This window comes from Hemiscyllium ocellatum, chromosome 48, assembly GCF_020745735.1.
Source record: "Hemiscyllium ocellatum isolate sHemOce1 chromosome 48, sHemOce1.pat.X.cur, whole genome shotgun sequence".
Classification (NCBI taxonomy): domain Eukaryota; kingdom Metazoa; phylum Chordata; class Chondrichthyes; order Orectolobiformes; family Hemiscylliidae; genus Hemiscyllium; species Hemiscyllium ocellatum.
The window spans coordinates 11,464,626-11,476,881 of NC_083448.1; the positions used below are offsets into that span (position 1 = coordinate 11,464,626).

General features: G+C 40.6%; 1 protein-coding gene across 4 annotated transcripts in view; it reads right to left on the reverse strand.

Moving 5' to 3' along the window:
* The window catches only part of polm (polymerase (DNA directed), mu), a 93,537-nt gene that overhangs the window by 9,355 nt on the left and 71,926 nt on the right, over nt 1–12,256 (reverse strand). For 2 of the 4 annotated variants that reach the window (XM_060856436.1, XM_060856437.1), the window contains exons 3-8: nt 10,788–10,956; nt 4,976–5,074; nt 4,234–4,404; nt 4,012–4,083; nt 3,110–3,230; nt 1,066–1,198 (exon numbers count right to left, since the gene is read on the reverse strand). In XM_060856436.1, coding sequence (XP_060712419.1) covers nt 1,066–1,198; nt 3,110–3,230; nt 4,012–4,083; nt 4,234–4,404; nt 4,976–5,074; nt 10,788–10,956 — 765 coding nt within the window. The remainder of the gene's footprint in view (nt 1–1,065; nt 1,199–3,109; nt 3,231–4,011; nt 4,084–4,233; nt 4,405–4,975; nt 5,075–10,787; nt 10,957–12,256) is intronic. The other 2 variants (XM_060856439.1, XM_060856438.1) reach the window with 2 other exon arrangements.

The window sequence follows — 12,256 nt, forward strand, 5'->3', positions numbered from 1 at the left end:
TTCTGATTTTAGTTCAGATTTTCAGTATGCACACAGTCCTCTGCTATTCAATTGGGAAACTCGATGTGTGACTTACAATTAACCAACAAATGCTAAAACCCAGTTTCAGCCAGTAAATTAGGACAAGAGAGAAAATTCTCCGTTTTGCTCTGGACGGAGAAACAAATCATTGTAACAAGGCTTTCAAATCGGTCAGTGCCACTACTCTTACAAATCAAAAACCGGAGTTCCTAATTACCTTATCTCTACCCTTGTTTAAAATCTTCGTTTGGTATGCTTTCGTTTATTGGTCAGAGTATTGAGTACAGGAGTTGGGAGGTCATGTTGCGGCTGTACAGGACATTGGTGAGGCCACTGTTGGAATATTGCATGCAATTCTGATCTCCTTCCTATCAGAAAGATGTTGTGAAACTTGAAAGGGTTCAGAAAAGATTTACAAGGATGTTGCCAGGGTTGGAGGATCTGAGCTACAAGGAGAGGCTGAACAGGCTGGGGCTGTTTTCCCTGGAGCGTCGGAGGCTGAGGGATGACCTTATAGAGGTTTACAAAATTATGAGGGGCACGGATAGGATAAATAGACAAAGTCTTTTCCCTGGGGTCGGGGAGTCCAGAACTAGAGGGCAGAGGTTTAGGGTGAGAGGGGAAAGATATAAAAGAGACCGGAGGTGCAACTCTTTCACGCAGAGGGTGGTACGTGTATGGAATGAGCTGCCAGAGGATGTGGTGGACGGTGGTACAATTGCAACATTTAAGACGCATCTGGATGGGTATATGATTAGGAAGGGTTTGGAGGGATATGGGCCGGGTGCTGGCAGGTGGGACTAGATTGGGTTGGGATATCTGGTCGGCAAGGTATGGTTGGACCGAAGGGTCTGTTTCCATGCTGTACATCTCTATGACTCTACGACTCTATTTAAGAGCCTTGGCTTCCCACTCGGTTTCTCAACATTATAAAAGGTTCTTTTGTCTCAACCTTTCTCAGTAGTTAAATATCACAGGCTTTGACAAAGATAAGCTGAATTTAACAGAATTAAATGATACAATGGAAAACAGCGGAGCTCTAACCTTCGAAAGCCACCAGCTAACTTGATAACTGCAGCAGGTAGAAATCTGTGTACAGTTTCTTCAACAATTTTCCTGACTGAATCTGCCTCAGCCATTGTGACTGGGACAATGAGGTCTTCATAATAGAGCAAGCCTGTAAAACAAAAGGAACTTTTTAGTTCAAAAACAGGTTTGGGCTTCACAGGGGATTGCAGGTATTTTTGAAATATTCTTCAGATCAAGTTTCATTTTTCAACCAGAAGGAGTTTTTAAAAAAAACTCCTGGGCCTATTTCCAATTTATTACTTCCCTTTGTTGATGGTTGGCAACATCAAAGGTGACAATTACACTGCAGAGCACCTTCACTGGAGCAAAATAATATTGCATAATACTTCCGTGTGCCTTTTAGCCATCCTGATTTCCACATTCCAATCCATTACCATACTAAAGCTAAAATTTCAGCGCTAATGTTGAAATTGATTACCCAACTAAATTGTTGTACAGTGTCAAGGGATGTACAGGCTCAATAGATCAGCCAGGGGAAGCTGCAGAGTCACAGGGAGAGGGTAGGGGTATAGGTCTTGTCAGTGAGGCAGTGTAGACTCGAAGAGGTGAATGGCATGCTTCCACACTGTAGGGATTCTATGATTCAATGCATTCAGCCCTATCACCTTCTGTGAACTCTACATTCCTTCATTCCAGCCTCTCATGCCACAACTTCCTTTGCCCCAGTGTAATTTGATGTGCCAGGAGCTGTTTGCAGCACTGTTAGGAATTTCTTCCTTTCATCTCTCAGTCTCTCCATCACTTTCTGTCCACTCTTCGATCTCGTTTCAAAACCAAATTCCTCAACTTAACCTGATTTAGCCCATCAAACATCTCTTGCTTTGATCGAGCTCAATGTCTCCCTGAATTAACCATCTATGGGACATCTCTAAAGGTGCTGGAAAAATGGGACAACTGAGAACAGATTGGTCTCCCAGACTTCATATGATCCATGTTGATCAGACTCGGATAATGACTCTTTGTTTTTGGGTGTTACAAGTTCCATTAAAGAGCACATTTTGTTGCTGCCTCTTCTAAAAAGCCTCTAAATGTAAATGAAGGAGTTGCAAACTTATTCGTGCTTTGATTCCAAGCAATACTCAATTTGCCAAACTCAGTTCTGATTGAAGTTGGGACTCTCCAATCTGTCAGTATAAGCCTTTTCTTCCTTTAGGTCCAATACTTATTTCCTACAGCACACATTTTAAAATGCTTGTCTTCAACTGCAAAACCTTAAGCTCATTTCATCCAACTTCTGCAACCTCATCCAGACTTTCAACATGCGTATCCTACAATCCTGTGAATCTGAGCTAATGGGTGTCCCCACTTCTCCATATCACATTCAATTTACAAGTTCCAGCCATTTCCAACTTAAATCTGTAATTTTATTCCCTACTGTCAAACATAGTCTCAAAATCTATAATCGGTCCTCATGTTTTTGAGACTGATGAAGATTGACCAAGAATTCTTGGCCAATCTTCGATTCTCCCCTCTAAAAGGCATTTTACAAAAGTCTCAGAGAATCAACTAAGTCCTATTCAAATGTGTACATTTGTGAATATCAATTATGGACAATGCCAAGCTTGTTTGTAATGCTCTCCAAAAAAACGCAAACTAACTCTCACATCTCGGTGAAGACTAGCTAACAAAGCGCTGTTGGCATCCACTCAATTATACTTCAGCAAAATCCACTCATTCCAAAAATGTAGATAAAAATTGATGACTTTAGCAGAAGGTAAGAAAGGTAAGGTATGCTGTAACTGTACATTTGAAGTATAGGGTACATTACAATTGCAAGAAGTTCACAAGTGAATTATTTCCCTTCAAGAAAATGTCATTAAAATCCCAACTTGCGCTCAAATTGATTTTTCTTCCCTTCTGTCTTGATGAAACTGATTCTTGCTGGGAGCACAGTTCCAAATTATCAGAAAGACTAAGCAAATTACAAATGTCCTTGAGAGAAGTGAACAACTTCAAAGGCAACAGGTTACATTATTTTTTTTGTCCACGACTTCATTACCTGCTTCTTGTTCTTTAGTGAGTTTTATTTTTGATGCTTTCAGTTCATGCAGCGTTCGCAGTCCCTCTCTATACCACTTCTCAGCTGTCTTCACACCAACACCAAAGATGCTGGTAAATCGCTGCAAAACCAGAAACTAAGTTTACAAACCATATAAACCAGAGACCGACTTCTCACGTTGTTGTAAACAGAAGCAGCAGGACAGCTCCAGTGAAGTGTGTTGGTATTTTTAAACACAAAGTAAACCACGGACCATCAACAAGTCCAAGCAAGTGAGGGGCACCGTTCCCCAAAATTCAGCAAAGGGAAGGAGGCAGGTATCCATCAACAATCACACCCAGCATTACAAGTGAACACATCCTGCTGGCATATTGCACCTTTTGGGACCTCAGGACATTCTCTCATGCTTTAAAGCAAGGAAATATTTGACTAAAAATCTAATTGCTTTTGCAATATAGGAAATTGCACAGACAAAGTAAATACAATGCAAAATATACAAAAACATGAAGCAAGAGATTGCCATTCGACGTGCTCTGGCACTAAGTCAGTCTATGACTGACTTGATACAGGGCTGAACTCAGCTTTCCTGACTGCCCAGCTCTAGTTATATCTATTAACCTTCTTCTGAGGCAAAGCCTTATTGAACTCAGCCTTGAATATTATAAATGAGTGAACCTCCAATGCTCAGATCAAAACAAAAATAGTTAGTGAGTTTATATCAAACAGATTGAGATCGTCTGGAAATGGTTTTCTCCCATTATCTGACATGAGACAACTGCTGTTTCCTCAATCATAATATCTGAGAGATGTCCTCAGTAACCATTATCTGACATGAGATGCTCGAGACTTGCCATTTCAGTTCATTTCATGTGTAGCAAAATACATCAAAAACTGAGACTCACCTTTAGTGTTTGATATCTTTCATTTTGGATTAACTTCTCAACTTCCCTGCAGTTTCCATCTTCAAGGATTTCCTGCAGCCAAGTGGAAAGAAGTTTTCATGTCTTTCATTTGAAGGATTGCGTGAAAAGCAATCATTCAAATCCAGTACGTTGTAAAAACTAACTGCACTCTTGATTAGCCTGAGGAACCAGATTAGAAAAACAAATTTGTTCTGTTTTTACCTTAATCACCTTTTTGGAATGTTCCCCAAGACTGGGAATTCCTTGGAGATCATCCATTTTGGTTATACGATATGGCAATGATTTTAGAATAGAAGATGCTCTTGTGAATGCCAGGTTCCGTCCTCCATTTTCACATAACTCTGCATGTTCTGCAAGTATCTTCAAAGCATCCTAGGCAAAATCATGATTGGTGATCCCATCTCAATCCATTCAGATCCATCTCTTTTAAATGTATGCATTTCAACACTGCTAATTTCCTTAACTTTAAAGACAACAAATTCACCCCCCAGAATCGTAAAAATTATTGTTATGCCTATCTTACAATAAAGGATGTAGGGCCAGGAATTTTCTTTATCCCCACCCTTCTGAAACAGCAATTCATCACTTCTCAACCAAGTCTTTATAGTCAGGCTCCAAAGCTCGACTCAACTGACTTACATAAACATGCCTGTTCGAAAAGTCTCATCAACAGAACAAATATATACAACTGCCAGAAGTAATTTGCCTCTCACATAGTTTAGCCAGTGACCTGAAGACGGGTCACTGGAATTGAAAGGTAAACTCTGTTTCTCTCACCACAGATGTTGCCAGACCTGTTGAGTTTGTCCAGCAATTTCTGTTTTTGTTTAGCCAGAAGTCATGAGTTTGGGCACGACAAAGGGTCTCAACTTAATTCACAATAATCAGTACAATGTATTCTAGAGGTCTGAGGCAGTAAAGGACATTTGTCAATGATTATTACCGTAAATAAATTATTTCTATTATTCAGTGTTGTCCTTCTTTGACAGGCGTACTGCGAAACAGGAATATCAGTGGCACTACAATCAGCAGTTCTGTTCACCTAAAATCAAACACAAGTGGTGAGTGTTTTGACCAACTCCAGCCACACACTAAAACACTTTCTTCCAAATCAGAATTAAATCACTAAAAACTTACGATATTAAGCAGAACTTCTGTGTCATGGAAATAGCTTGAAGGTAGCATACTTGTGATGACAGACTAAACGCTTGTTTTCACATCAATCATTCCCTCTGAAGCAAGGAGCAACCATAACACCTCAAACCACTGGTGATAACTGACCTACCAGCATTGCTCAATATAAAACTCAGAAGGTCGACAGAGGGACAGCCATTGTTCCCACTTGACTCTTGTTAACAGCAAGCAAGTGTCCTTTGGGTTAATGTAGGTTTTGATGGAGAAGTGATATTTAACATTCTTATTCATTGGCAAACTAAGTATTTACTTGCTAAGTCTCAAATACTATGACCTCATATTAAGCGTGTCCAAACCTTAATTCTACCAATCTGCGTTTAAACGTCCTGAACTGAAATGAGTGCAATGTGTCCCAAATAAATTAAGTTTTGTTTCTTCATCAATTACTGTTACTATCTCTTGAATGTTAAGACATAATGAAGACTCAATTCCCAGTGACTTACACAGGGCAAGATTTCACATGTTAAGGTTTCGACCGTAGTAAAAATCAACATGAATTACAAATTGTTTAACAGGCAACTAATGTACCAAACTAAAATGAAGGTTAATCCCAATGAACAAACCCAAACAAAATACTTCAGTGACTGACTGATACTCGACACCAACCTCCTCCAACAACTCCAAACCCCATCCCCAAGCCCAGTGCAGTCATAACTCCTCCTGGATTTGCAGCAGCCTCCCTGCCCTGCTTGGACTGATCCTTCAGAAGCCGTCTCACTCACTCTTGTGTGTATTCTTGAACTAATTTGCAGCAATAAAGCTCACTCATTGGATTTGACCCAAACAGAGAAATACCATTCAGGAGCAAGATGTGGTGATTCAGCCCCATGAACCTGTTTGGTCATTCAACAGGATGTGACTGACCCTTAAAATCCAAAATCCCACTTCCCATAATAACCTTCCACCACCCCTTGTTTATTTCCCTCTGCTCTAAAAATAATCAATAAATTAGCTTATGCCAGCTTTTTAGGAAGAGACTTCCAAATATTCAAAAACCTAATCGCTGTTTTAAATTGACATCCCTGAATTTTAAAGTGACTCCTCGTTCTCGATTCTTCCACAAGAGAAAACATTATCTCCACATGTACCCGGTCAAAACCAATCAGGATCTTTTATGTTTCAATGAAGGTCAAATTCATGTGGATACTGGCCAAGCCTGTCCAACATTTCTTTGAGACAATCCACTCATTCCAGACATTAGTTCTGTAAACCCCACCTTAAGTGCATCCAATGCATTTCCATCCTTTATTCAATAAGGTGACTGAACCTGTGCAGAATATTCCCAAAGCAGAATCACCAGATCCGTGCATCAGTAAATAATCACCAGTCTAGAGGAGAGCTGAAGCACACACTTCCTACTTTCAGAATTAATTCCTCTCATGATAAATGATTACATTTTATTAGGCTTCTTTACTTGCTGAACCTTCGCACTCACCTTTTGTGAATGATGCACTTTTATTGCCAGATTCTCTGCTTCTCAGAGCTCTGCAATCTCTCATTATTTAGATCACATGCTTATCTTTTTATTCTTCCTGTCAAAATGCACCAATTCACATTCTAACACATTTCTGCCCACTCACTTATCAATATCGTGTGATGATACTACGCCTTTAAAAGGTAGATTTTTTTTAAATGAGGAGAAGTTGAGACAGAGGTATTGAGAGATCTCTTCCAAGGCCAGAAAGTAAACAGTTTGCAAGGCCCTGGGCATTTTTTTCAAGTTCGAACAATAGAAGCAGCATGAATGGGTAGACAATAGACAATAGGTGCAGGAGTAGGCCATTCTGCCCTTCGAGCCTGCACCACCATTCAATATGATCATGGCTGATCATCCTTAATCAGTATCCTGTTCCTGCCTTATCTCCATAACCCTTGATTCCACTATCCTTGAGAGCTCTATCCAACTCTTTCTTAAATGAATCCAGAGACTGGGCCTCCACTGCCCTCTGGGGCAGAGCATTCCACACACCCACCAATCTCTGGGTGAAGAAGTTTCTCCTCATCTCTGTCCTAAATGGTCTACCCTGTATTTTTAAGCTGTGCCCTCTGGTAGAGGCAGGCTCCCAAAAAACCAGGGTTTTAATTTATCTTTCCGTTGATGGGACTTTGAAGTTGGCGATGGAACCTGTTTATACATCTCTCTCAGCCACAGCAAAAGCTGGAATTATCTCTCTGCCAGAATTTCCTCTTCATGTTCTTATGTTCTGGTCTGGAGAAACATCTCATGTGAGACAATCTATTTCACAGAAATTGGCTTTGCCAAGGCTGTGTTTGCAGAAAGTTACCATCTTAGAACAGTTGCTGTTTAGGAGTTAAATAATGTATTAGTCTCTTAAATTTTCCAATAGAGTTAAAGTAATACCAACTCTTTCTTCTGCTTGCATTTTAACGAGAGAACGAATAAAGTGTGTTTTGCTTAAAGCTGAGCAGCGTGACCAATTGACTCACATTTGGAACACTGCACCTTACACTTGTCTTTAAGGAAGATAAAGGTTAGGGTCTAGGCTATCTCCTTAATCTATGCAAAAAGGATTTGGTCTGGTCCATATCAATCTTATAAACCTTCCTGAGTCCTCTTTATAACCTATTTTCCAACACATCTTTGTGTGATCAGAAAATTTACGCAGTGTATATTTTTTCCCTTCATCCAAGTAATTTATACATTGTAAACAATTCAAGTCCTAGCATCGTTCACTGGAGTACACCACTCAATACATCTTGTCAACTGAAAAGATCTATCATGTCGATATATGACCTCTTACACGCTAAGGTTTCACTTTCCACAACAACTTTTGATGTTATCTTATCAAATACCTTCTAGAAATATTTTTGTATCGTAGATCTACTGGTTCCCCTTTATCCATAGTACGTGTTAACTCAAAAAATTCTGTGTTCGATCAGTCTAACAGATTCCCTGTTCACAAAACCATGTTTAGTATGCTTGAATATTTGGAACTTTTCTCAAACTTCTTCAACAATAACTGTCAACATTCTCCTTACACCACATGTTAGTTTCCTGCTTGGAGTCTTGTGAAATATTTGTTCTTTGAATCTCCACAAGTCTTATTTCTTCAAGCTAACAACCAGTTCCCACCAGCATTCTGCTTTCTTCATTCATGGGAGGTAGGCAACGCTGACAGAAATATATTGCCCACCCCTCATTGCCCAGCAGGCAGTTAAGATTCAACGACATAGCTGTGGGTCTGGTGTTGCATGTCAGCAGACCAGGTAAGGATGACAGATATCTTTTCCAAAAGGGCAGTGATGAACCAAATGGGTCTTTTACGATAATTGACAATAGTTACCTGGTCATCATTTGACTTGCTTTCACATCCCAATTGTTTTGAACAGCATTCAAATGTCACTAACCGCTGTGGTGGGATTTGAACCAATGCCCCCAGAAATTATGCCTGGGCAGCTGGATTACTAGCCCAGTGACGATGCCACCATGTGCCTGGTGGCTAACAAAAATAGATGTACTTTGCACAGGAGCAGTGATTTGTCTGCTTGTAAGTAGCACTGAGCCATAATGTCTGTGTATTCAAAACAAAATCTGACGTTTTTTGTGATAAGGTGCAAAAACGGTTACTTGATTTTCTGATGCTCACATCATTCCCTGATCAAAAACATTCTGCTTCAGCCTAAGTTATCTGAGACATTTTAGAATGTAGATATCTTGTCAAGTCCAAAATTTCCAACATGACCAGGAATGATGTTTTCCCATTCTGCAGACAGGGAAGGAGATGAGAGAAAGAGTACAGAACAAGGGCTCACCATCTCAGGATTCACAGTGGACTATTTAGGACCAAGGGGATGAAAACATTCTTCACTCAGAGGAGAGTGAACTTGTGAAAATCTCCATCACAGAAGGCTGTTCAGTTCAACTCACTTAAAATGCCCAGGAAAGAAACAGCTATGTTTCCAGACAGGAAAGGTATCACAGGGTGTGGAGGCAGAATGTGAGGGTGACACTGATACTGAGGATCAGCCATAGAGTCATAGAGATGTACAGCACAGAAACAGACCCTTCAGTCCTACTCGTCCATGCCGACCAGATATCCAAAATTAATCTAGTCCCATTTGTCAGCATTCGGCCCATATCTCTGTAAACCCTTCCTATTCATATACCCATCCAGATGCTGTTTCAATGTCAGAAATGTTCCAGCCACCTCCACTTCCTCTGGCAACTCATTCCTTACCTTTATGTGGAGAAGGTGCCCCTGAGGTCCCTTTTAAATCTTTCCCCTCTCACACTAAACTTATGCCCTCTAGATTAGATTAGATTAGATTACTTACAATGTGGAAACAGGCCCTTCGGCCCAACAAGTCCACACCAACCCGCTGAAGCGCAACCCACCCAGACCCAATCCCCTACATTTCCCCCTTCACCTAACACTACGGGCAATTTAGCATGGCCAGTTCACCTGACCTGCACATCTTTGGACTGTGGGAGGAAACCGGAGCACCCGGAGGAAACCCAGACAAACACGGGGAGAATGTGCAAACTCCACACAGACAGTCGCCTGAGGCGGGAACTGAACCCAGGTCTCTGGCGCTGTGAGGCAGCAGTGCTAACCACTGTGCCACCGTGTCGCCCTGTCTAGTTCTGGACTCCCCCATCCAAGGGAAAAGACCCTAGCTATTTATCTAATCTATGTCCCCCGTGATTTTATAATTGCCTATAGGTCACCCCTCAGCTCCTGATGCTCCAAGGAAAATAGCTCCAGCTGATTCAGCTTCTCCATATATCTCAAACTCTCCAACCATAATGATGGGAAAGCAGGCTCACGGGTCTGAACAGCTCCCTTGTGCTCCAATTTTCTCTGCTGCTTGGTTGCCTATTTGCACTTTCCAATCACAATTTGCAAGCTTTGTGAGTGAGCAAAAGACCTTGTCTATTTACCCTATTCATGCCCCTCATGATTTTATAAACCTCTATAAAGGCCACCCCTCAGCTTCAAATGCTCCAAGCAAAGCCGCCCCAGTCTACTCAGCCTCTCCAAGTATTCAAACCCTTTAACCCTGGCAACATTCTTGTCGATCTTTCCCGAGTCCTGTCAAGTTTCACATCATCCTTCCTGCTGCAGGGAGACCAGCATTGTGACCAAAATATAGAGGGTTATTACACGTGGAAACTCTCTTGCCCAGAGAGTTTTGGAGACTTGGTCATTAAGAATCTTCAAGGCTGAGTTCTAATGAATTTTGAGCTATACGAATTTGAAAGGTGTTGAGGAGAAGCCGACAAGTGGAGTGAGTGCCACAATTAGATCGCCATGATTTTACTGAATGGTACAGCAGACCCAACAGACTGCATAATCTACTCCTACTTCCATCCCGTATAATCTTTTCATAACGCAATGAGTTTCTTCACAAAAAGACATTTCTCTCCCAAAGGGAGAAAGGGAAGTAATAAACCCAGAATTTTAGCAAACTAAACTCTGTAGGAAACAATCATAAGCCATCATGGATGAAAACTCACTTCCTTGCAAATATTTCCGGCGACTCTTCTTTATGTGTTTAATACTCTTTTGCGTTCACTGTTCAGATCTGTATTAAAATACCTGAAGCCGATGACGATTTTCTATTTCCAAGGGTTTGCCTGCTGCCATACTTTCAGTGAACCATGTCATATCTACCAAGGCCGCTCTGCAAATTCCACTCTGTTTCGCCAGCAATTCGAACACTTCATCACCTGAATTATTCTCAGAGACAACATGAGTCACGGATTCACTGCAAAGAGAAACAAGAAACTTGGCAAATTTAAGATCAAGTAACAATTCATTCCAAACAATGGACAATTTTATCACATTAATATCTGTTCCAGAAAAAGAAAAGGGCAACAGCTGCATTCGAGATGTCCATAATTCAACAGTGAACTCATTTTTCCCTAGAAAATATGGCCAACCTAGGTACACTTTAGGGATGTAAACTTCTTTTAAATCAATGTTTAATCTATTAACATATTAGTTTTCCACTTACACAAAGAGATGCATTTACTCAAAATAAAAGACTAATATTGATTTCAGTTCTGTAGTTTAAATGAGTCTCCAAAATGAAATAGAGTCATGGGCCCATATACAGGAACAACTGTAACAATATAGGAGATGATATCCTCAAACATTCATTATGCCTTTCCAAATAAAAGGTTGCTTGGCAGCAGCATTTTTTCTTATGTGTTAACTTGAGTATACTAAAGGCAAGACTAGAACTTAAAAATTAACCACTACTACTTTACATCTGCAGTATACTAAACCTCAAGAGGGAGCGTTAATATTACTAAATGAGTTATCTCAAGGCCCAGACTAATGCTCTGGAGATATAAATTCAAATTCCACCACACATCAAGTGGCCAATTCACCTAACCTGCATATTTTTGGACTGTGGGAGGAAACCGAAGCATCCAGAGGAAACCCACACAAACACGGGGAGAATGAGCAAACTCCACACAGACAGTTGCCTGAGGCAGGAATTGAACCCAGGTCTCTGGCACTGTGAGGCAGCAGTGCTAACCACTGTGCTACCATGCTGCCCATTCAATGAATTCCAGAGTTGGTCCCTGAGAAGATGAAGGCCCAGATATTTATAAGAGGTCAAAGGGAATATGAGATCTGAATAACAGGAATGGATAACTAGAGCAAAGAGACTTGGAAATGTCATAGTGGAATGGAAATATTTCCTCACAAACGATTTTCTACTCGGACACTTGAAAATTTGAAGTGTCAGGATCCTGAGTTAAAGCAGATATTTTCGAACACATATTTTCAAGTTCCCCCTCCATAACACACTCAGTTTGACTTGAAAACGTATCACAATTCTTTAAGTATTGCAAGATGAGAATCCTGGAACTGTCAACCTCGTAAACCAAGGATGCATGAAGTTTCCCTGTTTCCATGATTCTGCTGCTCATTTGCTTAACTTCAATAGTTAAGTGGGCAGTGAATTTAAATCATTTTACCAGAATAAAAGGGTTATTAGAGTTGTTGATGCTATACTTCATTTAGCATCAATTTCCTTCGATTCATTCAAATTA